Source organism: Polypterus senegalus, chromosome 16 (genome assembly GCF_016835505.1).
Source record: "Polypterus senegalus isolate Bchr_013 chromosome 16, ASM1683550v1, whole genome shotgun sequence".
Lineage (NCBI taxonomy): Eukaryota > Metazoa > Chordata > Cladistia > Polypteriformes > Polypteridae > Polypterus > Polypterus senegalus.
The window spans coordinates 97,763,389-97,790,722 of NC_053169.1; the positions used below are offsets into that span (position 1 = coordinate 97,763,389).

The following is a 27,334-nucleotide window of genomic DNA, read 5'->3' on the forward strand; positions in this document are numbered from 1 at the left end:
TCTCCACAGCGGGATTTGGAACAAGAGTATTGTTCATCTGTAAGCAGAAACATCTCAAAGTTAGAGTAATCCAAGTAAGAATTCCAAATTCTGGTAATGTGGGAGGAAAAAATGAATCAAAATGATTTTAAGGCTGTGCCATAATGAAAATGTGAAGGAGTACTGGACATAAATTGTCACAACTCTTTACCTTTTCACGTCACCAATTTTTAAACACCGGGTAATATCAGGCAAATCAGCTATTAAACAAATAAAATGAACGTTAAAATCAACTTGTCGTCGTATTTACCTTTACAGCAAGTTCTCATTCCAAGCACCAGCCCAATGATTAGTATGATCAGGATTAGGAGAAGCACCTGTGCAAAGAAAAGAATATCATCATGAGTATTCAAATGATACAAAAATGAATAAATAAAAGTACATCTTCACTTCACATGTATCAACCGTCTCATCTTTTTAGCCTACATTTGTAAGCAGAGCTCTCATGAGTCAACGTGTCTTTGCTATTGAAGTAGAAACCTCAAGCCGTCCTCCTTGAGGGAAAGTCACTCTCCGTTTGCAGTAGGTGCTTATTGCCCTGCACATGACTGTCCGGGTCCCGTCACGCTCATCTACCTCAAGTAAGTTGTGTAGTCATGCCACATCAGCTGGATTCAAACTAAGCTGTAATTACAGAGAGGAGCGACGCTGAGTAATGTGTGGGCAAAGCAGGTGACACCGACTGTCTAGACAAAGCCGACTGTCCTGGGCATTTAAAATGACATTAAGTATGCCCTCTGAGTGTGTGTGTGTGCGCCCTAACTTAAGCGGGCAGGCAGAATGGGACAGAGTCCTGCCTTATGCTCAAATAATGCCAGGGTAGCCTCCCTCACCCTTAGAATACTAAATATTTAGAGGTGGTTCAGTAAAGGGTGTGAGGAGGGGCACAATGAAATAATTAAATAGGAAAGGAAGAGGTCAGGCCATTATGTTAGATAAAAGAACATTTAATGAAATGCTGCTATCCACTTCAGCATTTTCTTTACCGCTGGGGGAAAAAAAAAAAAAACACCAAAAATGATTTTTTTCCAAGGAAAAAAATTGTTACATGTAACATGTCAAAATACCAACATGACACACAAATCCACCTTAATAAAAAGAACAAGTGCCTGTCTGTGGGACCATCCAGCTGTTTCTGCCATTTCCAAAAGTAGTAATAAAATACATTCCATTTGTCATTCCAACTGATGACACATCAAACATTTGTACTAAGTGAGAACAACAATGGGGTGCTCCAGCTGCCCCGTCCCAACACAGATGGACGCTAGGCACAAGTGCAGCACAGACACAAGTGGGGAAGCGCTATTCCCCTCACACCCCACAGTAGCACCGAGCACGCCAGTACACAGTTTCTTTCTTTCCTTCCCATCTCCACAGGCAAGCTTCATCCCTCTTTCTCCTGATTCTGCCTTCCAGAGTAGTGGCAGCTAACTCCTTTTATAGGGCATCCAGAAGTGCTCCAGGTGTCCGGTGATCATCTTCTGGCAGCACTTCCAGCTGACCGAGGAGGCGCCCACACTACCATGTTTTCATTACAAAAGTGGCATTTTAAATGGCAACAATCTACACCCACAATAGTGTTTTCATCATCATTTACAAAAAGGGATCTCCGTCAATGGTAAAATGACCACCGTTAAGCGTTTTGCCTTCATTGGGCACGTGTGCATCACTGGACGAGTCAGTATCTTTGCAGCTTACACTGACAGAGAACAGCGATGGTGAATATGAAAAATAATTACATCGTTATTTTTGGGAGAACAATGAGGTAAAATTGTTATTAAGAATAAACTCACAAATGAGAAAATGTCATGAGCAGAATGCATGGAAGAACCATGTAATAAAACGGACCAGTCTGAGCACAATTAGAGCCTGCATTCTCACCCCTCAACACTGCAACGCTGAACCTACATTTTCAGAAATACACAACTATGTCATAGTTTTAAAAAAATGCAGGCATTAGTGTCCATGTTCGCCCCGTTTTGAGGATTTAGGTGGTGTTGATAATCCAGGATGTGGACAACCAGATGTGGAGTGACCTTCTTTTGTCTTGTCAATGCTCAGGGAGCGGTTGTCGTCATATAGTCAGTTCTTTTAGCTCCCCTCCTGCAGGCAGCCACAACATTGCTGCTGATAAGGCCTTCATGCTTTGCTACTCCATCATAGCGGAACAGACATTATAGCCCCGGGTGAGGCGGCATTGAACCTCGTTGGATTGAATTCAGCTTTGACAAGGATCAACATAAAACAACAACTGCCAAAGTGGAAACCGAATTATTCAAAGTGCTTGAAATTAATCCATCCATCCTCCAACCTGCTATATCCTAACTACAGGGTCTACCAACACAGGGTCAAGGCAGGAAACAAACCCGTGCAGGCCATTCCACCTCAGATATCACAATATAGGATCTGCTGTGCTGCAGCCAACACAGGGATACAAGGCAGGAAACAAACCCCAGGCAGGGTGCCAGCCCACCGCAGGGCACACACACACATACCAAGCACACACTAGGGACAATCCAGAATCTCCATTGCACCTAACCTGCATGTCTGTGGACTGTGGGAGGAAACCGGAGCACCCGGAGGAAACTCACAAAGACACAGGGAGAACATGCAAACTCCTGGGAAGTGAACCCAGATACTGCAAGGCAGCAGCACTATCAGTGAGCCACTGTGCCGCCTTTGAAATTAATGACAATTATAAAAACACACACACAAAAAAAAAAAAAATGGATAACATAATTCAATGGAGATCACCTGTCTGGCGTTTCAACTGATGTGAAAACTTCCAAAAGGGGTGGATAGGCACTGTGGTATGCTTTCGAGACATGGACGCCATCCAGTCAAATCCTGGACTGGACTCCTTCATGTGTGCCTCTCCGTAGAATCCTTGGGTCCCGCTAGTTTAACTTTGAATTTGTCACGGAGTTCCGGATGAGGCACATGACCTGCATTGTGAGGGGACGTCAGTTACAACACTACGGCCATGTGGCTCAATTCCCCGAGGGTGATCTGGCTCATTGTTGAGGACCAGGCCAAGGGGATGCCCACGTAACAGCTGGCTGCAGCAGATGGAGGGTCATTTCCGGACTGGACTGAACCGCATGTCTACTGTTTCGTCGTGTGGTGGGTGCTGTACCAGTGCATGCTTCCGGACCTGACCTGACCGGACCTGTCCTGTAGTAGATTGTTGAATCCCAAAGCTGCCAGTATCTCTAGTATGGCGGCTCAATGGATACTCCCGATTGGACAGATTGTCAGTCACACGTATTGCAGGTGTACTCCGAGGCGTGTCCTATCAGGTGAAACACGGGAGTCGGTGCTGGATAGGATATCAAACCATGGAAGAAAAACAGAGACATACATGAATTTAGAGTTGCTAATTAACACTAGAATTACCAGAGCCTACGAAAAAACTCGTAAATCCGTCCCACCTTAAATCGCTTCTTAAAATTGTTCACACCTCTCCACCAGCGTCTCTTGTCATCTAAATGTGCTGATAAAAATCAGGCTGCAAGCAGCCGGCTATTCCACTCCCCCACCGACTTAGAACGTGCACAAACTTCTCCCAGCTCATACCTTGATTGATTTTCTGGGAGTGAAGTGGAGTTTTAGAGTGGAAATAATAGATCGTTATTTGGAACACATGCATTCCATGTCTCTTCCGTTTCTACAGTAATCTGTGTAAACACATTGTTAAAACAGAAACGTTTTTTATATTATACTAGTAGATGACAAAATGTAGGCATAAACTATATAATGTATGAAGCCTGAAGTATCAAAGAAATACTTTCACAAAAGATACAAATCTAACACAATTGCGCTTTTATTCAAAAATATAACTGCAGAAACAAAAAACCGCCTTAACATGCGACATTGACACCCATTTATTATGACTGCCTCCGTGGTGCAATAGAATCAGCTGCTGACTGGGAATCAAAAGGTCACAAGTTCGATCCTGCACCACTCTGTTTTGAGAAGTAAACTTCTCTTATTCTTACTATTTTAGAATAAAAATATACATTTGATTTCAGTCTGTAACAGCCGGCGTAATTTATGATACTTGTAAAGGTTAGCTTTGGTTTTTTTTAGTCAGTTTTATTATCTCAGCCGCGTTCACAAGCCCAAACACACCACATCCCCGCATCTGACACTGCTGTTTTCATATAGACGCGCGGTAACAGACGTAAACTCGGCTCCCTTCTACATCGGAGCAAGAATGCACATACCATTGCTTGCTTACTAAAGTGTCAGCAGGCACTTTTCATGGCATTAAGCACATTTTTGAGCATGCCATCTGTACACTACTTGTGACTTTAGGAAGTAAGTAAATAAATAAAGGTAAATCGTGTCATAAAATGACTTCTTCAAAACATCGAATGTTATTTGTTTGGCACGGACATGCTCAAAAAATATATGTGTAATGCCACAAAAAGTGCCTGCTGACATGTCCGTGCCAAACAAATAACATTCTACGTTTTGAAGAAGTCATTTTATGACACGATTTACCTTTATTTACTTACTTACTTCCTAAAGCCTAAAGTCACAAGTAGTGTGCAGAGGGCAAGCTCAAAAATGTGCTTAATGCCACGAAAAGTGCCTGCTGACACTTTAGTAAGCAAGCAATGGTATGTGCATTTGTAATGGAAGGATTTTTCTCTGTAAAAAGCAAAGGTGAAATAAAGAGAGCAGATGGGCTGCTCGCCGCTTCAGCGCAGAATCAGCTATAGAAACTAACGTTTTGGGAAAAACAGCCGGGAATGTTCTAAAGATACAGCCAAGGCTATGTAAGGAGTTGTTTTCACATGTAAGCATATTACTGTGTCTTCTGGTATCAGGCACTAGTCTCAAGGCCGAGTAGAAGAAAAACATAGCGCCGTGTCCCGTGGAAGGAGGGGGTAGGCTGAAACTGATCACTTCTGCATACACTGCTTCCACGTAGGCCGCTTTTGGGCAAGGACACCTAATTAGTATATAAGGGAAGGTTCCGCCCTCAGTTTCTTTGAACGCTCAACCGTGGGGAAAGGCGCACACTGCCCGGTCTTATCTGATAAAAGGCACATGGGTTGATCCTCTGACGAGACTGACATGCGGGCTCCCTCACTCTACTGGTCTAGGATGATGGCTCCGGGTCTTTTGATGTATGTTACTGTATGTATGTATGTTATTGTAAGTATAAGTTTGTCTCTTTAAGCATATATATTTATTTCTATAACCCATTCATATGTATTTATATGTTATAATTGAATAAGTAAATTTTATTGAAGTATCGGACCTCTTCTCTCTGATTTTTGCCCACTTATTCTAAAAGAACCCCTTGAACCATTTTCCCAAATCAAAACAGCATTCTTGCTCCGATGTAGAAGGGAGCCGAGTTTACGTCCGTTACCGCGCGTCTATATGAGAACAGCAGTGTCAGATGCGGGGGTGTGGTGTGTTTGGGCTCGTGAACGCGGCCGAGATAAAACTGACTAAAAAAAAACCAAAGCTAACCTTTACAAGTATCATAAATTACACCGGCTGTTACAGACTGAAATCAAATGTATGTTTTTATTCTAAAATAGTAAGAATAAGAGCAGTTTACTTCTCAAAACAGAGTGGTGCAGGATCGAACTCGCGACCTTTTGATTCCCAGTCAGCAGCTGATTCTATTGCACCACGGAGGCAGTCATAATAAATGGGTGTCAATGTCGCAAGTTAAGGCGGCTTTTGTTTCTGCAGTTATATTTTTGAATAAAAGCGCAATTGTGTTAGATTTGTATCTTTTGTGAAAGTATTTCTTTGATACTTCAGGCTTCATACATTATATAGTTTATGCCTACATTTTCTCATCTACTAGTAGAACATAAAAAACATCTGTTTTAACAATGTGTTTACACAGATTACTGTAGAAACGAAACAGACATGAAATGCGTGTGTTCCAAACAACGATCTATTATTTCCACTCTAAAACTCCACTTCACTCCCAGAAAATCAATCAAGGTATGAGCTGGGTCGGTGGGGGAGTAGAATAGCCGGCTGCTTGCAGCCTGATTTTTATCAGCACATTTAGATGACAAAAGACGCTGGTGGAGAGGTGTGAACAATTTTAAGAAGCGATTTAAGGTGGGACGGATTTACAAGTTTTTTCGTAGGCTCTGGTAATTCTAGTGTTAAACCCGATGTGCACTTCTTCTTAGAAACTGGGAGGAGGATATTGGCATCCACAGTGGCAATCCACAAACATATATGCCAACTTCCCAGCTGCAGAGGCCTGGCATTTGTGAAGCAGAATCTTCACTGCACCACCAAATTGCCCACTAATCTAGGACTTAATACGTGGTTTAAAAACGGATCCAGGTCCGTCTCCATAACTAATGGCTATTTCCTCAAGGGTAGCTATTCTGGTTATTTCTATAAAATGACAGCTTTACACACCTTCACTTAAACACAGGGATCTTCAAAAAGAATTTCCTTAAAGGACTTTATTTCTGGGACTTTTCAAGTGTAGTTTACATTGAGCGAAAGGAAAAGACAATCCAGGTTTTGTCTATTACATAGATGGGAAAAAAGAAAAAAAATATTTTGGTCTCCTGCTGGTGGGCAGCACAGCCAACAAAAACGGCAACGCGAGTCGCGAAAACAGACCGTAGATATCTGGGACACAGAAGATCCGTGTGAAACCACCAAGCATTTACGATGTAATGGCAGGCCCACCTAACTGGAACGACAGCTACACCACCAAGACCTGCAGCATGGAAAAATGAGGAAATCGCTCAAACAAAAAAAATCCCCCTTTATCTTCCCCTGTCGACGGTTAAACAGACAATAAGCAAACAGTTTATAGACTATTGGCGTGGATCGATAATAACAGTACAAAACAGAATAATATAACCCACCCAAAAAACCAAATACAACACAGAGCCAAAACGTGAAAGGCGCTATACAATAATTACAAGTGAATCAATGAACATACAATTCAGATCTTCCCACATCCATCCATCCATCCATTTTCTAACCCGCTGAATCCGAATACAGGGTCACGGGGGCCTGCTGGAGCCAATCCCAGCCAACACAGGGCACAAGGCAGGAACCAATCCTGGGCAGGGTGCCAAACCACCGCAGGACACACACAAACACACCCACACATCAAGCACACACTAGGGCCAATTTAGAATCGCCAATCCACCTAACCTGCATGTCTTTGGATTGTGGGAGGAAACGATCTTCCCACACAAACCACTAAATAAGTAAAACGCAAAGAAAACACGAAACAAACGTAAAGTCCAGAAAATTAAATAGGAAAGGATTAATATGAATATGAATTGTAGCCGGTTGGAAACGGTCCTGCAGTTCTTGTAACACGTGTGAAATTGATCCATTGCTCCTTTCCCGAATGAACAAAAACCACCTCACCGTATCGTCCTTGGCATATTAGGATGTTCCAGAACCGCAGAGTTTTGTAGAAATGGCAAAATGGTCAAATGTCCGGCGTTAAAAGCAGCAAGCAGCAGAAATGCATGCGACGATTCGTACCGGCAATTTTTTGAAGTGCGTCAGTGTAGCAATGGCCCTCGTTTCTCCTCCCTCATCTCTTCTCCCTCCACTTTTGTTTAAATAAAAATAAACCGGATGAAGTTGCTGTACTGACAGGAAAAATACCAGAAGGGGTCACGGCTTCATAGCAATATGCACCCCACCTTTGATTCCAGGGGGAAAAACAAAAACGTTTAGAGTCCAGGGGTGGGAGGGCCGCAGTGGCTGCAGGTTTTCATTCTAACCGTCTTCTTCATTAGTGACCAGTTTTTGCTGCTAATTAACTTGTTTTGCCTTTGTTTTAATTAACTCAACTCAGACCCCTTAGTTCTCTCTTTTCCCTTAATGAGGAGCCAAACAATAATGAGACACAAAACAAGCTGCCACATCACCAGCTAACCACGCTATCTGAACATAAAGAAAGGCGAGGGCCTCAGTAAGGTTGATCTCTCAAGTCACTAAAACATCTTCATGGTGTTCTTTGAATAAAGAGAAAAACAACAGTTTTGGAAAATGTCTGCCGTGGCAGAATGAGAGCAGCAACAAGCCGTGGAATTAAGGAACTAGTTTAATTAACAACAAGAATTGGCTTCTCATTAAGGAACTGGTTGGAGTGAAATTGGCAGGAGTTTGAAGCCCCAGTTTAGCTGGTCATCTGTTGGCTCGTTTCACGTCTCATTTCTGTTTGGCTGCCATTTAATGAAGAAATGAATCAATTCAGAGCACTGAATCCTTAAAAACATGTTAATTAGCAGTAAAAACTGGTCACTGATTAGGGAAAGGGTTAGAATGAAAACCTGCAGCCACTGCAGCCCTCCAGTCCCGGAGCTCGACACCCATGGCTTAGACAGACACAAGCAGACTATTTATAAAAATGGGACAACACCATAAACGTCCGCTGCAACAGGATTCACCAAAAACGTCCACGTGCTCTGGGCCGTACCCTTCACCAAGGTTTATGGACCTTCCTTCTTTGGGGAGACAACAGTGAAGAGGGTCTCGAACTTGAAAATGGTTCTCTCCAGTCGATGATGAATCCAAGGACACTCCAACAAATAACATCTCTCTGAAAGAGAAGTAGGAGTAACAACTCTTATGTTGTGCCTTAGCAGGCTCAATGAGATATAATAGAACTCATACCTCCCTATACCACCTGTAAAGGGGGGGCCGGGACCCCTAAAAGATGGAAGGATGAGGAAGGGGGAAGAGAGAGGCGGCTGCTTTAGGGCACTGCCTGCACCCACAATGCTAGATGGCAGCTCCCCTGGTTTACAGCGGTGTCCCGGAGTTTGACATCTTGGCCCTGTTGGGTTATGCGGTTGCTGTCAGGGGGTGCTGTGGAAGAGACAGGTGGCAGGATGTTTCTGCCTGACCCAGAAGTGCTTGCAGACCATGTGGGTGGAAGGGCAGAAGGACCTCCGGGTTGGCTTATAGAAAAGGACGGGACTGACCTCACAAATGAAGAGTCAGAATCAGGAGGTAGAGGACAAGGCTTGCGAGGAGGAGAGAAAGAAGAAAGGACGGTGTGTTATTTGATGCTGTGTACTGTGCTGTGGGGAGGAAAAGAAAAGAAAAATGTTTCCCCACTTAAATAAAAGTGTGCTATTGGGAAAGACTTGGGTCTCAGCCGAGTTGTGTCAGCAGTTTGGGGGGCAGTACGCCCCCCTGGTGGTCCACTCGCAGCCAGCGTGATGGTGATCTCTGCCGCGAGGCTGGAGTGCCAATCCTGCCACCAAGTGCCACCATTTTCCTTGTAGTCTGAGGACCCGCGTGCAGGGCGACGTCATACTTGGGACGGGGCAATTGCAGGTTGAGGGCCCAATGGAGTGGAATCACTTCTGGCATTTCCGCCATTTCAATCCGGCAACCTTTCCGAAGGCCGGCACAGATTCCTCAGCCTCAGAGCTCCAATTTTAGCACCATTTGCAAATTTCACAAGTTTACTAACTACACCAGAACAAATGTCATTAATGTGAATCAGGGAAAAAATAAAAGAGTGTGAAAGAAAAATTAACTGCTTGCAAGCTACTGAGGGTTAAAAGCTGACAAAGCGGTTTGGCTCTAACAGCAGGTTATTCATACAGGCGTCCGTCATAAGACAGGGTGCAGTAAGCTGACCGGCGACAATTTTCAGTTTCTTCAGGAATACGTCTATTTGACACCAGAAAGACGACCTTTCCTTCTTTAGGGTCTATCTGACAAAAATAAAATAAAACAAATAACAGATGGTCCAAATAGTGTAGTAAAATAAAATGTTTAAGTAAACGATATTATGCTTTTTTACTAAGGGAACGAAGAAGAAATTCGAAAAAGCCAATCGAAAAGTGGAACTTTGCTCTTCTGCCTTGCAACGTAGAACCAAGGGACTCATCAGTGACTGAATAAAAATCTGACTGATTGAACTATTCCGGTCTTCCTCAGTGGGGTTTCTTCCACAACGGTCCCAGTACAGACACCACGGATGCCCTCTATCAATGTGGAGCATTGTCCTCTTGAGAACAGAATGGTGAGCTGGGTGGGCTGAACTGCTGGCTCTCGTCAAGATCGTTCCAATGAAAAGAAAAGAATCACACCACTGGCCATTGGGGTTTCCGGACTCAACACTGTGGGATTGATTATTTTGGGCACTATGTAGACAACAGCCATATTGAGATACTGTATCTGGCTTTGCGTAAGCAGTAATGAGGGGCACTACAGTATCAGAGGAACTGGACTACCGTTGGACTAGGCATTGTGGGACAGATATTAAGGGTCTACAAGGCCAGCGAGTAATCTCGGCCAGTTTCCACACGGCTTGGTGTAAACCACACTTTTGTAGGTTAAAAACTACCACAATTAAACTCATTTCAATAACTCGTTATTTTTGTCTCGGCTGACAAGAAGGCTTGTCCTGCACTTCAGCCCACTTGTGCAGATTGCTCACTTCAAATCCCCGGTTCACTCGAGGAGGAAATAACTTCTTCACTCCTCTAAATAGCACACGGCGCGTCGTCACTTCCAAGTTTAGATCGGCCACCTAGGAGTACAAAAATGTTTAAAAAAAAAAAAATGGTGCCGTGCAAAGAATATGCAATTAACTTCAAAACTACTACTTGTGCTCCCCTTAAGCTCGCACCGGCCTATTTTTGGATTTTACTTCCGAGAATTGTTAACAAAGGCAACAACAGAATAGAAATAAAAGAGCCTGCTAAACACAAACCTTATACTTTACGTATGGTGGAAATTTAGAGTAGCAGCTAATTTGGGCCAAAAACAAATAAACTTTTTGTTCAAATAAGGCTATTCAAGGAGAGGTCCATTTGGATTTAAAAATCCCAAATCAGAAAGGGATGGTATGGAAAATGCAAAGCAAAAAATGATTCTTAAACGTACTTTGATTTATTTCACTGCAGACCTTCTGAAAACCTACCAAACCAATCAACTTAATTTAATTTGTTCAAATCCATCCATCCATTCCTGCATTTCGGGCCTGCACCACATTCCAAAAAACTTGTTGGGACGGGGGGATGGTTTGTTGGGTTGAATTTGTGCCAGGAATGAGGTCCATCCATCCATTACCCACCGCTTATCCAAGGTCGGGTCGCGGGGGCAGCAGCCTCAGCAGGGAAGCCCAGACCTCCCTCTCCCTGGCTTCTCTGGGAGGACCCCGAAGGCATTCCCAGGCCAGCCGGGAGACATAATCCCTCCAGCGTGTCCTGGTTCTGCCCAGTACACCCCCCCAGGGAGGCATCCAGGGGGCATCATAACCAGATGCCTGAATGAGGTTCATTAATGAAACAACAAGGTGATCTGAAACCAATCCTGATTTGGTATCCACGAAAGTCTTTGGAGATCCTCTGCCCATCTTTTCTTACACACGTGTGGACACACTGAAGAGCAAAGAGTTGAAATGTTGAAACACAACACTCCTCAAAGAAAGATTGGAAAGGGATTTGTAAGCATATCTAAATATATAACGCAGATTTTTCGCTGCTTCGCGGGTTTCTGCGGACAATGGGGCTTTTAATTTATGGTACATGCTTCCTCAGTTGGTTTGCCCAGGTGATTTAATACAAGGGACGCTATTGGTGGATGGCTGAGAAGCTAACCAATCAGAGCACGCAGTTAAGCTCCTGGGTGCTGATTGGCTCAGCGACAGAGCGCTGACTTCAATTCCGCGGCGTTAACCAGGAAGTCTCGTCTCGCTCATTCAGCATCAACGTGTTTCGCTGTGTAAAGAGTTGTGCGCTTTTGTGTTCATCTTTGTGCGTAGTCAAGCCCTTCATTATGGCTCCAAAACGATCTGCTCCTGCTTCAGGGGCCGTGCCCAAGCGCCAACGGAAGATGCTAATGATTGCCGAAAAGGTAAAAGTTTTGGAGATGTTGAAGGAAGGGAAAAGCTACACTGCTGTAGGACGCCATTATGGCATCAATGAGTCCACGATTCTTTTTATTTAAAAAGGAGGAAAGGAATAAGAGATCTACGGCCGCAGTGTCCTTTAACCAGGGCAGAAAACAAGTTGTAAGTGGACGTAATAAGGCAGTAGTCTGGATAGAGTCAGCTTTAGGGATTTGGATTGAAGAAGAACAACGGCGGTGCTACACAATCGCCTGAAGTGGCTCCTTTAGAAGAGCTGTGACGCTCTCCTTTGTTGTGCAGTAAAACTAAACTCATCGTTATCGGACAAGTCATCGTGTCATTGTTGGTAAGTAACCATACTTAATTTTCTACTTACAGTACTTAGTACATGTACGTACGTTTAGTGTCACTGTACACACATTTACTGTATACAATTTTTCTTGCATTGTACGTATTTATTGCTGGTGGCCTGTCTATCGTAATGTCTGTAACATATGTGATATCGGAGACGCTCGATATCTTTAAAATAATATTTAGGTTTTACTGTATATAAACAGGGGCGGCACGGTGGCGCAGTGGTAGCGCTGCTGCCTCGCAGTTAGGAGACCTGGGTTCGCTTCCGGGTCCTCCCTGCGTGGAGTTTGCATGTTCTCCCGTGTCTGCGGGTTTCCTCCGGCGCCCGGTTTCCTCCCACAATCCAAAGACATGCAGGTTAGGTGGATTGGCGATTCTAAATTGGCCCTAGTGTGTGCTTGGTGTGTGGGTGTGTTTGTGTGTGTCCTGCGGTGGGTTGGCACCCTGCCCAGGATTGGTTCCTGCCTTGTGCCCTGTGTTGGCTGGGATTGGCTCCAGCAGACCCCCGTGACCCTATTTGGATTCAGCGGGTTAGACAATGGATGGATGGATGTATATAAACAGTGTGTTTACATACATAATTTCAACGAATCTTACCCAATATCTAATATAAAGGGTTTATGCTGTATAACTGTGCAGAAAATGTTTATAAGAATATGGGAGAGTTTATAAGGGCTTAAAATATATAAAAATAACCATCCAAACATATGGTTTCTGCTTCGCAGATTTTCACCTATCACGGGGGGTTCTGGAACGCAACCCCCGCGATCGAGGAGGGATCACTGTACTTTAACTGTGTTCGTTTTTTTTGTTAGGTGTCCCATTTTCATTTAAAATACTGTGGATTCAGAAAGCATTCAGACCCCTTCACGCTCTGCACTCTTTATTGGTACAGATTTTACTTCAAATGGTTAAACGTGCCATTTTCGCCTGTCAATCTACACCCTAACCCATAATGACAAAGTAAAGAGATGTGTTTAGAAAGGTTTGTGAATTTATTAAAAAACACACACTGTAAAGCGGGCACCATCCTTTAGAGCCGCACAACGCAGGATTTTCCAGTGCTCAGACCCCCATAAGTAACGCACTAGAGGGGATTTTGTGTGCCGTTCTTTGTTTTGCCTTGGACTATAAGTGGAGCACAAGTGAGTGAATGTGTCCATTTTATTTGCGTTCTCCTTCATTTACAATCGAAGGCCGCTTGAATTTGTACTGAAGACACGTGTACACAGAATTATTTTGCCTATTTGTGGGTTTGTTTCCCAGCCATTTAAAACCGTTTGAATCAATACAAAGGAAAGGATACAGTATTGAGGTAGTTAGTTTGGAGAATTAATTGTGGTTTTGATACCTACTTTATTTATTTGAAACTGACCAAAGAATTTACTTTGGGTTCTCCTGTAAAACTTGAAAGCTTTAAGATTTTAGTCTTAAACTTAAAATTTTAGGGGTCGCCACAGCAGATCATCTTTCTCCATCTCTTCCTGTCTACTCCATCTTGCTCTCCATCTCACCCGATCACCTGCATGTCCTCTCTCACCACATCCATAAACCTTCTCTTATGCCTTCCTCTGTTCCTCTTCCCTGGCAGCTCTATCCTTGGAACCCTTATCCCAATATACCCCTCATCTCTCCTCCGCACATGTCCAAACCAATGCAATCTTGCCTTTCCCTTCCAACCGTCCAACTTCAGCTGACCCTCTCATGTTCTCATTTCTAATCCTGTCCATCCTCGTCAACCCCAATGCAAATCTTAGCATCTTTAACTCTGCCATCTCCAGCTCTGTCTCCTGTTCCACCGTCTCCAACCCATATAACATAACTGGTCTCACTACCGTCCTGTAGACCTTCCCTGTCACTCTTGCTGATACCCGTCTGTCACAAATCACTCCTGACACTCTTCTCCACCCACTCCACCCTGCCTGCACTTTTTTTTTTCACTTCTCTTCCACAATCCCTGCTACTCTGTACTGTTGATCTCAAGTATTTAAACTCATCCACCTTCGCCAACTCTACTCCCTCATCCTTACCATTCCACTGACCTGCCTCTGATTTACACACATGTATTGTGTCCTGGTGGTCCTACTGACCTTCATTCCTCTCCTCTCATATCTCCACCTCTCCAGGGTCTCCTCATCCTGCTCCTTACTATCGCTACACATCACAAGGTCATCAGCAAACATCACAGTCCACAGGGTCTCCTGCCTAATCTCGTCTGTCAACCTGTCCATCACCATTGCAAACAAGAAAGGGATCAGAGCCGATATGCAGACAACAATACAGATTTCCAAAATTGTACACACACACACACATCCGCTTAGCTAACCAATGAGAGAACTACTTAACGGATTTAGATCAGGTGTTTTTCCAGAATTTGCTTGAACATTCCAGGTGATTTTTCGACTTCTCTCAACGCGCTAAGTATTATAGTTCGCTTGCAGGAGTGATATATTCACACTAATCCGAGACAGAGGCTGTGGGCCGAGGGGGAAGCGTGACATCAGGAGTTGGGAGCCGGGCAGGGCCCTCCTCGCTGTCCTGTTTCACTACTATGTGGGCAGAGCCATGGGGCACGCCTAGTATGTAATAAACTAAACTCCTATGTATTTGAAATAGTTATATAATGTTTCACAGTACACTTGTCATGTTCATCTTCTGTCAGAAAACAATATTTAAACCAATATGAACCTGCCAATATCTTCATATCTCACTTAGAAGTAGAAAGGAACCTTCAATTTTGACAAAAGTAGCAATTTATCTTAATAAACTTATATTGTAATTTTTATTGTTATAATTGACTTATCCTTCTATATAAAAGCGGTCGGGTGTCCTTCCGTCCCGTGAGTGCTACACAGGCACGGAGTTTCACACACGCCCCGTATATGTTGCAATGCACGATGTGATTTGTAGTTTCGTTTTTCCAGGTAAAAGATGATTTTTCTACTCCAGACTGTGCGATATCATCTTCTTCTTTCTTACTATATAAAAAGCGGTCGGGATTGTCCTTCCGTCCCGTGAGTGGAAAGCGTAGCGGTATTCCGCTTATCACAGACTCACTACTTGCAGTTTGCGGTATGAAGAGACATGATGTGAGCAGAGTTCTGGTGCTCCCATCGTTCCATTGCTTTTGTGCGCGATGCGCTGGAAAAATAGACAAAATTATGTCTCTATAAATAATTAATGTTGGAGTACAAATGCCTCACCGCTGTAGTAAACATCGACCTCAATATACTGTAGAAAAAAAAGTTTAAATTTCACCACAAAAATAACAGAAACTATGAGTATTAAAGTAATACCGTTCACATGCAATATAACCAAATTAATGAGTTGTATAAAATATCAAATTGATCTACATATTGAATTGCCTTAAGAAGTGGTCAACTTAAAAGGCGGGTCAGCCTAGTATGAAATAAGTTGTGACAAGACTTTTTCCATATTGCCCAGCCTCCACATAAGTGAAAGTAAAAACAAGATTCACGCAGAATCGTCTCCTTTCTTGAACCCAATATGGCTTGGATAGGCCCCAGGCCTCACAACCCCAGAATTAAATTAAGCAGGTTGGAGAATGTTGGTGCACCATGTACAATATTGATTCAAAACTATAAATGTTTGTCTTTGTTTATTCTGATGTATTTTTTGCACAGTAGTGGTAAGGGAAGAATGTAAGTGAAAGAAAGAGGCCCTTTCACAAAAATGTGAGCGGGAGGCCCTCCAGATTCCAAAGAGAGGAGCCAGTGGAACAAGAAGCCAGCAGCTGCAGGACACTTCTAGAAAAAGGAGAGGCTTGGTGAGGGCATGTTTAAATAAAAATAAAAATAAAAAAACCACCTCGACTCTTGCAGAACATCTGACACCTCCAATTAAATTTTCTCTCTCAAGTGTATTGTCCTTAAGGCAGTGTTTCTCAAATAGTGGGGCGCGTTTGATCTCGGGGAACATGCTTTTTTATTTTTCTTTTAAATTTTTTTTGAATTTAGAATGCACTTTAAATCTTTTCTGTTACATTTAATAAAGCTATTTGTTGTAAATTGGTCCATATTTCTTTCTTTTTTTATTCTCTTATACGTTAATAAGGATACAGTGTTATGCAGAGGTGTACTTATAACAATTTTATAGACAAATGATACCATTTATAGTGTCGCGGGGGGGGGCGCGAGATGTTCTCTTCCTCCTGGGGGGGGCATGACAGAAAATAAATTGAGAAGCACTGCCTTAAGGGAATATTTGGTTTGTTAGAAGGGCTAGAGAAAGACTCATTGTTATAAAATAAAATAAAAAAAACAGCAGACAAGAATTCAGAAACAAAATGAATCAACGAAAAGTGAACAGATAGAGTAGAGTAGTGAATATAAATAAAATGTTAACATTTAGATGAATTTGCTTAGCAGAGTCATTCATTCAAAGTGACTTACAGAAGAGTTTAACATACTTGAGCAAAACACTAATCACTGTTTGGGAACAAGTGTGACGGGAGGAGGTGACAAAACAGATCGCCACCAACTGAAGAGCTCAGAACAAAATAGAAGAGAGTTACAATCTCTTGGATGCAAGACCCTCTCAAAGCCATCATCAATTAAGAGAGAAATTCAGAAAACAAGAGGGTCTCCAAACACTTCTTAAACACATTGAGGGAGCCAGCATTACAAAGGGAGGTGGGCAGTTCATTCTACCAGCTTGGAGCTACGCAAAGGGGCTTCAGCTAAACTTGCAATCATTTCTAAAATTCTTTATTCACTTTGTCATTCTGGGGATTAACTATTGCTTGACAGGGAGGGAAAAATAAGCAATTTTAGTATAAGACTGCAATATAAAATGTGAAACGTGAAGGGGTCAGATAACTAGACAGACAGGAAATGTTTAATATAAAATATATGGACAGACAGGAAATGCACTTTATAATAAATTAATAGACAAAGTCACACACGCATGTGCATGGGAGGCAATCTAAGGGCTTAAATGGGGATAAGATGCAGAGTTGGGGTTAACAAACTGCACTATTTATTATCTCCCTCTTCCACAGACCACCAGAAAGCCCAGCTAGAGCTCCACCCCTTCTGTTGCTAGACCACACCCTCCTACAGACCTCCTGCACAGCCCCTATAAGCCTGATTCCTCAACCCTATATCTCCGTCAGTCCATTTTGACTACTCTTTATTATGTTCCTGATGTGCCATTTTATTGACATTATACGGGGTGGATCCCCAAACCTTTGTTCGGTTTGCTCTCTTTTACTATCTCAGCATATCTCAATATTCAAGTCTCTCAATATATCCCTCCTTGTACAGTCATATGAAAAATGTTTGGGAACTCCTCTCAGCCTGCATAATAATGGACTCTCCTTTCAACAGTAAAGATCACAGTGGTATGTCTTTCATTTCCTAGGAGTACTGCGGTGTTTTCTGAACAAAGATTTTTAGTGACGTAGTATTTAGTTGTATGAAATTAAATCAAATGTGAAAAACTGGCTGTGCACAAATGTGAGACCCCTTGTCATTGTGCTGATTTGAATGCCTGTCACTGCTCAATGCTGATTACTTGGTTGGATGAGCTCGTTAAGCCTTGAACTTCATAGACAGGAGTGTCCAATCATGAGTGGTAAAAGGTATTTAAGGTGGTCAATTGCAAGTTGTGCTTCCTTCCCTTTGACTCTCCTCTGAAGAGTGACAGACAGCATGGGATCCTCAAAGCAACTCTCAGAAGATCTGCAAACAAAGATTGTTGAGTCTCCTGGTTTAGGGAAGGCTACAAAAGCCATCTCAGAAGTTTAAACTGTCAGTTTCAAGTCAGGAAATGGAAGGCCACAGGCACAGTTGCTGTTAAACCCAGCAGGTCTGGCAGGCCAAGAAAAATCCAGGAGCGGCATATGACAGGATTGTGAGAATGGTTACAGACAACCCACAGATCACCTCCAAAGACCTGCAAGAACATCTCGCTGCAGATGGTGTATCTGTACATCGTTCTACAATTCAGAGCAATTTGCACAAAGAACATCTGTATGGCAGGGTGATGAGAAAGAAGCCCTTTCTGCACTCACACCACAAACAGAGTCGCTTGTTGTATCAAATGCTCATTTAGACAAGCCAGATTCATTTTGGAACAAAGTGCTTTGGACTGATGAGACAAAATGGAGTTATTTGGTCAGAACAAAAAGCGCTTTGCATGGCAGAAGAAGAACACTGCATCCCAAGAAAAAAACCTGCTACCTCGCAAATTTGGTGGAGGTCCCATCATGCTGTGGGGCTGTGTGGCCAGTTCAGGGACTGGGGCCCTTGTTAAAGTCGAGGGTCGGATGAATTCAACCCAATATCAACAAATTCTTCAGGATAATGTTCAAGCATCAGTCACAAAGTTGAAGTTATGCAGGGGTTGGATATTCCAACAAGACAATGACCCAAAACACAGTTGGAAATCTACAAAGGCATTCATGCAGAGGGAGAAGTACAATGTTCTGGAATGGCCGTCACAGTCCCCTGACTTGAATATCATCGAAAATCTATGGGATGATTTGAAGCAGGCTGTCCATCAAATTGAACTGAACTGGAGAGATTTTGTATGAAGAATAGTCAACAATACCAACATCCAGAATCCAGACACTCATCACAGGCTATAGGAGGACAGCGTCGAGAGGCCCAAAAGAGCAAAAGGAGGCTCAACTAAGTATTGATGTCATATCTCTGTTGGGAGCCCACATTTATGCACCTGTCTAATTTTGTTATGATCCATATTGCATATTTTCTGTTAATCCAATAATCTTAATGTCACTGCTGAAATCCTACTGTTTCCATAAGGCATGTCGTATATTAAAAGGAAGTTCAGCCAATGAGAAACAAAAATCCAAAGAATTAAGAAGGGTTCCTGTATCAGTTTCTATATGTTTGCATGTTGATATGATATACAGCACCAGCACTTTTTCATGCATGTGTCCATACACACTCACACATAATCTATACTAATAAAAGGCAATGCCCTCACTCACTCACTCACTCACTGACTCATCACTAATTCTCCAACTTCCCGTGTAGGCAGAAGGCTGAAATTTGGTAGGCTCATTCCTTACAGCTTACTTACAAAAGTTAAGCTGGTTTCGTTTCGAAATTCTACACGTAATGGTCATAACGATCGATAAAGTCCGCCATGTTAAACTTTATTTATGGCCCCATCTTCACGAAATTTGGTAGGCTGCTTCCCTGCGCTAACCGAAACCAATGTATGTACTCATTTCAGTGGTATGACGTCACTGTCGGCCGCCATATTGAACTTTTCAACGGTCTTTGTTACTTATGGGCCCATCTTCAAGAAATTTGGTACGCGGGTTCCCAGCTCTAATTGAATCCTACTTACATACATATATACGTCCATAGCCTGCAGCTCGGTCACCGTGTGAGGTGGTGTTGGGTCCCCCATCCCAATGCCTCCCACGTTGTTGGCTGCCTGCCTATATAAGGCCGTCCGTCGCTCCGGTCTCTACATTCCCCCTTCCTTGCTTCGCCACAGGATTCACGTCTCCCTGCTGATAACTGCAGCCTTTTTATTTAATCCACAGCTTCTCTGCTGTTTTATTGTTCGTTTATTACGATTAGTTATTATGTAGGTATTTTAGACTTACTTTACATTGTTCAGGTACCCATTTCCTTTACGATTCCAACCGTCACCCCATTAACATGTCTATCGAGGTGATCACCATCGATCAAAGAACTGTCACTTACCGAGTGGTTTCCATGCCCAGAGATGGCACCTGCCTTTTCCATTCTCTTTGTTACATATTGCACGGCCATATCAGGCTCACTCTTGATATCCATTGTGTCTTATGTATTGAATGACTGGGACAGGTTCAAGGTGTGGACTGATGACGTACAGGAGATAATTAGACTACACAGGAGCACTAGAAGAGTGAAATGCTTAAGCCCTTCACCTATGGTTCTGCATGTGAGTTGATGGCTGCCGTTGAATTGTTCGGTTGTTGCTTTCAAGTGTACCGAAATGGCCAAATATTTTACACCTTTGGACAACCGCCAATGCCTCTTAAACATCTTAGATTGACAGGTGACGATTTCAGTAGTGGACACTTTGATGTTTATGAATGTTTAAACTCTCAAAAGCTGGATGTGAAGTTATCGATGAAACTGGTTGTGTGCTTACAACGCTTGACAGATGCTGAATGTCACTTCAACAAAAGTACTACAAATACTGTCGTACTTGAAACAAACCATGAAACTCAAACCGATTATGACAGCAGCAATCCAAGCTGTGAAATTTGAAACAAGATTACTGTTCACATGGCCGACTGTAGGTTACATGCTCAAGAGTAAGCTCAGCACACAGCTTGGTCAGATTACAACCGGAGGGCCGAACTGACAACATGGTATACAAAGAGATCCTCAACAAATTATTATTGGTATATTTTCCCTCGGTTTAAAAAGGTTTACTTTTCTTCATAATAAAAATTTTAAGGCAGTACTTCGCCGCTGCGACGCGCGGGTATTTTGATAGTACACCATAATTCACTCGTCTTCCTAACCCACTTCACCTAATTCAGGGGTACAAGGAGCACGGGGCTCAATTAAGGGCCCACTGTGGATTTAAAGAAGTATAAAAAACACACTCGCACATCTATAAAGACGTACACTTTAAAATGAATTTAGGAAGTGAAAAACTCTAAAGGCTCTGAAAGTCTTTAATCAAACAAAAATTTGTTTTCTTAAGAATAAATCCGGCCATTATGCAAACTGCTGAGATTCCTTGGGCTAAAGCAATCAGCTCACATTATGGTTATTCATCGCCTATACTTAAATAAAGTGCTTCCACAACCCACATAAGCCAGACATTATAGGATTAGGGTCCGATAAGCATCAATTACTGCAGCTACTTTAAACAAAGCACACCGCTGGAGAGTCGAATGTGGAGTGAAGGCGAACTCACAGCACCAAACGTCAGTTTTTAGTCATGGAAGCGCCTCGCCTTTGGTGAAGAAATAAAAGTTTGAAGTTTTAGTAATTTCATACACGTTTAGAGAGGCTGGGGAAAGGTAAAGTAGAGAAGCACTAAAGCAGATACTGTACAAATCAATCTAGTAACAAAAATGAAATGTAATCTCTAACTTACCTGGCATTTGATGTTATGGTCAAGAAAATCTTAACCTAATGTTTTAGGGGGGAAAAACAAAGAGAATATTCCAAATACAAAATACATCAATGAAGCAGTAAGGCTGAGCAACAGCAAACAACATCTAAACATCCACAAAGAAAAATCACAAATCGTTCCTATTGTAGTAACCAGAAAAAGTTCAGGTTGACTGACACGTGGCGAGTCGTCTTGGTTGTCATGCACAGTAAAAATGCAGGTTTGCTGTTTGCTCACAAGCTTGGTGTATAGATGCACACTAAAAGCTAGAAAAACGAACTGCTAAGCAGCATCTATAGGGTGGTCCAGAACGAATTATGCAATATTCATTACGCTATAACAAAGAAAATCACCCGAAAAATCCCGAACCATCGAGAAGTGTGCGAACTGACAACATGAAGAATCGTCTTCGCGCAGAACTGGAATCGTCCCCACATAAATCAAAGTCATCCAGACGACCTGGATCTGCATAATTAGATCTGGACCACCCTGTATTTCATTAAATTCAACAAATATGCATTGCTGAATAATCCATCCAGCTATATCCTAACTAAAGGGTCACGGCAGTCTGCTGGAGCCAATCCCAGCCAACACAGGGCGCAAGGCAGGAAACAAACCCCAGGCAGGGCTTGTTGCTCTTCTCTGGTCCTTTTCTTGTGCTGCTATGTCTTTATGGAGACCCAAACTGCACACAGGACTCCAGATGTGGCCTCACCAGTGTGTTATAAGGTTTCAGCAGAACCTCCTGTGACTTGTACTCCACATATCAGGGCACTATATAACCTGACATTCTGTTAGTCTTCTTAATGGCTTCTGAACACTGTCGGGAAGTCGATAGCTTAGAGTCCACTACAACTCCTAAGTCCTCATAATATTGTGTACTCAAACCTCATATTTTTACTTCCTGTGTTGAAGTTAACACTTCCTGTGAAATCAGGATAGCATCAAAACAAAAATAAGGGTGGGGGGAGGCAATAAGGGACACAAAATGTCCATTTTTACACAAATATATGGGGGGTAGGGTGGTAGGGAGAGAAACCCAACGTTTACTTCCGGTACAAAAATAATTCTGGCACCGTTCCATTTTAAAATTTAGGTTTTCCGGTTCTTTTCCATTGCAGGTATAAATCACAGCCCTAGTGAGGTTCAAAATTTCCCAAACCCGTTTCTCAGAGAATTTGATGGGTGACCTTTGCAATTTTTCCAGGGGAAAAAAATTCAGCACCAGTGTGACTGGCATAGAAACTGGGAAATAACTCAGAGCTAGAAGTCCAATTTAAAAAACAGAAGCTGGTTGAAACACAAAACCTGCAGCCACCTGAGGGTCCCCCAGGACCAAGTTTGGGAACCACTGCCTTAGAGCACAGACTAAATGAAGAGAGTTCTCCCTTGACAAAGGATCTCTCTCTTTAATCGTAGAGGTTTATTTAATTTCTGGTTGTGTTCTTATTCATTTTAATGTAGGTTTTAAAACCTGAATAATTCATGCTAACTTTTATTTTCTAGATACAATTTCAATCCGATACCACAATGCCATTTTTCTTTCTTATGGACATCACCACTTATTGAACCTGATACCACAATTCTCCAGGGGTGTGTTTATATATAAAAAAATAAATAAAATAAACACCCTATATGCCTGATGCACTAGACTCCCGCAAAGTCGCAGTTCAGGGTTCACGGACTCAGTCGCCCGCAGACTTTTCCTTAGAACCTAACTATTAATTGTTAGCGGAAAGTGCAAATATCCTCCGCAATTTTTATGGCTTTTTTCGTGGCAATACTGTGCTGTAGAGAGAACAGGAAGCAACCGCTAAGGGAAACGCGGTTTGGGATGGTGAAAGTAGCCAATCCGAGAGCGTTACTCATTTCTCCTTGCTGCCATGTGAAGTGTCTCCGGGTGAGTGGGTTTACCACCGCGGTTTGGGATGGTGAAAGTAGCCAATCCCAGAGGGTTATTCAATTCTCCTTGCTGATGACTGACTGCTGCTTTGTGATGCGTCTCCAGCTGATGTCCTCGTGTTTTCCATTATGTTATTGTTTTGTTATTCTTAAAACGCACACAATCTTGTTGAATCACCCTGAGCCTAAGCACCAGAAGAAGTCTAAAACACTCCAGGAGAAGGTTGAACTACTGGATTTGCTCCGGGAACTAAAAAGTTATGCCGCAGTAGCGCGCCACTATGGCATTAATGAAAGCACCATACGCTACATAAAGAAGAACGGAGCAGCGATCTGGAGTATCACATCTGTAAGGGTCTGTGATAGTGCCAAAAAGGTAACAACCGGAAGGAATAAAAACATCGCCAGGATGGAATCTGCCTTGGCATTGTGGATGACTGACTGCAGGAAGAACATTCCCTTGGACGGTAACATCATCCGTGAGAAAGCATGGAAATTGTACCAGCAGTTCGCTACAGGAGACAATGTGGCAACTTCCTATCACAATGTTCCTGAAACCTATAAAGAAAGGCCAACACGAAACCCCACCAGATGAAGACCTGTCCAAAGATACAACTCCGCCTGAAGAAGAGGCAGCACCTGAGGAGTTTTAAATCCTGTGCATCATACTGCACAGCTATCATCATCAATATCATTCATCATTGGTGAGTACCTGTACATTATACTGTATTTTAATGAAATGAAATTATGTATTTACTTATAACAAAGAACACTACAGCGCATACCAAAGAAAATGCACTTGCATGAATTACAGTACGTGTAGCGGTAACATCGATATTTGACATTGTAGCAACGTGGGAGACAAAACAGTACAGTACTGTACAGTATACGGGTTTACCTTTACATTCTCTTTTTAGGTAATGTATTATGCTGAGTTTGCAATGAAATTAAAGTGCTTTGGGGGCATACTGTATTTAGGGTTGAAATTATAAAAATAGGCATTTAAAAGGCATTTTTTAACCACATCCAAAAGTCCCGTTTTTTCACAATTTGTGGGTGCTCTAGGAATGTAACCCCCGTGAATTTTCGGGGTGTACTGTATTACTATTATTCATCCATCCATTATCCAACACGCTATATCCTAACTACAGGGTCACGGGGTCTGCTGGAGCCAATCCCAGTCAACACAGGGTGCAAGGCAGGAAACAAACCCTGGGCAGTGCACCAGCCCACCACAGGGGGCACACACACACACACACACACACACACACCAAGCACACTTAGGACAATTTAGGACAGCCAGTGCACCTAACCTGCATGTCTTTGCGTGGGTTTCCTCCTACAGTCCAGACATGGGGAGAACATGCAAACTCCACGCAGGGAGGACCCGGGAAGCGAACCCAGGTATCCTAACTGCGAGGCGGCAGCACTGCCCACTGTGCCGCCCTATTACTATTATGTATATCTTTATTTGTAAAATTAGCTTTATACATGTAGAATGTTTTTAAAAGGGAAGAAAGTTGCTTTATCACTTGAGGCTTTAGCACGTTTATGACCTTACTAGATCAGACATTTTTGTTAAGTCATCTGTGGTGGGGATGGACAAATTAACCAAAGTTGACCATTCGTGTGTAGGGAACACTTTTATATTCTTTTAGTTTATATGAGCTTACAAGACCATCTACCCCAAGAAGAAACCCGAGGTTTGATCGAAGGGGGTCTCCTTGCACCCGTTGGACTATAAAGGTCTTCATGCTAGATATGCACAAGAATCCCCTTTGACCCTCAGTCTCTCTTCAGTCTTCCCTCTCAGCATCACAAATGTAGAAGAGCTGTACTCTCGGCCAGTCCATGCAGAGGATATGCTGGTTCTGGACAAAAGACGTAAAATAAGACATACCGTATATACCCACATATAAGTTGGGTCTTGAAACCCAAAAATAAAAAGATCACAAAAATCAGACCCCAACTTATACGCCCATTCAAAAATATAATTCCCCCCTCCTCCAATCGCACCAATTTATCAGACACAATGAATTTTGTTGCAGCAGCACAATTACCAATTTGTTTTGCCACTTCAACGACATTTAATTTAAAACCAGCTTGACATTTTCTTCTGCTCCATCGTCGATAAGGGATGCTCTTACGATAAAGATGTATGAGGGTGTGTGCCTATTTTTTTCTCTGTACCCTAATAAGCTTTCATACGACTCGGCTTTTCACGGCGACTTTGATATCTGACAACTTTTTTTATTTTGGCACCGTGCGACTTTGTGAACTTGAGCTTTCGAGTTTCTCCGACACGCTATGTCACTCAATCATCTTCCTTTTGTTGTTCATTTCACTGTTAAAACCAGCAAATAGTACGTTTTCCTTGCCTCTACTTGGTATTCGCTGAAATTCTGTTTTCTCATTGCCTTTTCACAGAACGCGGAGATTAAGGGCTATTTATATTGATTTGCATATTCAAAGCAGCTTAATTCTGGGAGGAGCTAGAGTGGGGCAGCAGGCGCGTTAATTTTCACGCTGACCGGGATTTATGTTGCGGAAGAACGTGGAAGCTGTCAAGTGCACATATTTATGCATCTGAATTTTTTTGTGCGTAAGCACATTTCCGCTTTTGTGCTTACGTCATATCATAGTGTGAATTCTACACACGGCGTTGTGTGTGAAGCCCCAGGTCCTTTGCAGTTTTACTTTCTGCCTAAATTTCACCTTGTGGCAGTGCACGACTGATAATTGGGACCAGTTTGATAAAAGGATAATAATGAACTCCTCATAAGCTTAATATTTATATAACAGGCAGAAAAACAAAATCTTCCTAATTGCTGGGAGAATACGAACATACAGTGGAACAAGTACAGCAGCATTTGCCCTGTGTAATAATATTAACAAGCCAAGCATGCTGCACTTCAATAAAGTCGCGCCCATGTTGGCGCCACACTAAACAGAATCCGATCTGCTTGTCATTAACGGTTTCAAGCGTTCCAGCAGTTCCAGACTTTTAGCTGCCAAGGTACAGTAAATCGAGCTTTTCTATTTTGCTGTTCTCAATCCCGGCTTCCTGCCACAGGGCATTCAACTCCGCAAAACAAAGACTCAGAGTTAATGGGAATGACTGAAGGCGCTGAACATATTTAGCCAAAGCAAACAGCAGCCAGCACAGGCTTGATCGCAGCAGTTAATATTGCAAAGAGAATAAATAAAAATTAGCACCAGCTGTTTTACTTGGACAGAGCTGGATAGCTGGGATAAAGGCAGATGTTACCCAAATGTTAGAAAGCACTCTGCAGGATAAAAAGAAATAAAATTTAAACTAGAATCAGGGGGCCTGTACTTTGGCAACAAGTCTTTAGGCACAAACCATTTTAAGATTCACAGATGAAGACATTACCCTGTTGCAGTCTGTTCCTCATTAAGTATACAGAGTAGGATGTTTTTATAGAGACATTAAATTTAATAAAGTCCCTCAACATACCGCCCAAGCTACAAGATATTTTTTTAAAAAGGCTAAATGCAGCCCGGACAAGCTCAGGTCCCACCCAGCCTTGGATCACCGAGTAGATGAGAATGTCGTGTTTAGGTCTTTATCATCATCCGTCGTACCATTTGGTACATCGATCAAGTACTAAAGGGCCCCACTTTTGCCGACTTCTTCATTATCAAATGGTTATTTGCTTAGAACAGGGGTTGCCAACTCTGGTCCTGGAGGACCACCATGGCTGCAGGTTTTCATTTGAAACCCTTTTCTTAATGAGTGATCTGTTTTTGCTGCTAATTAACTCCTTTTCCATTCATTTTATTTGACTTGCTCTTGAAGTCTCAGACCCCTTAATTGTTTTTTTGCTTAATTAGCAGTCAAACAATAATGAGATACAAAATGAGCCAAAACTACTGGTGTCCATCATACAATATCTGAAAAGAAAGAAAGAAAGATGAAGATCTCGGGAACATTGATTTGCTCAAGTCCCCAGTACTCTTCGAAAAGAGAAAATCAACAGTTTCAAAAATGTCTGCTAATGCACCACGAGAGCAGCAACAAGCCACAGAAGTAAAGAACGAGTTTAA

At 42.5% G+C, this 27,334-nt stretch overlaps 1 protein-coding gene across 1 annotated transcript in view; it reads right to left on the reverse strand.

Moving 5' to 3' along the window:
- The window catches only part of LOC120516230 (ectonucleotide pyrophosphatase/phosphodiesterase family member 1-like), a 123,440-nt gene that overhangs the window by 67,921 nt on the left and 28,185 nt on the right, over positions 1 to 27,334 (reverse strand). The window contains exons 2-3 of the mRNA XM_039737735.1: positions 290 to 356; positions 1 to 37 (exon numbers count right to left, since the gene is read on the reverse strand). The exon at positions 1 to 37 is cut by the window's left edge and continues 92 nt beyond it. Of these exons, the coding sequence (XP_039593669.1) occupies positions 1 to 37; positions 290 to 356 (104 nt within the window). The remainder of the gene's footprint in view (positions 38 to 289; positions 357 to 27,334) is intronic.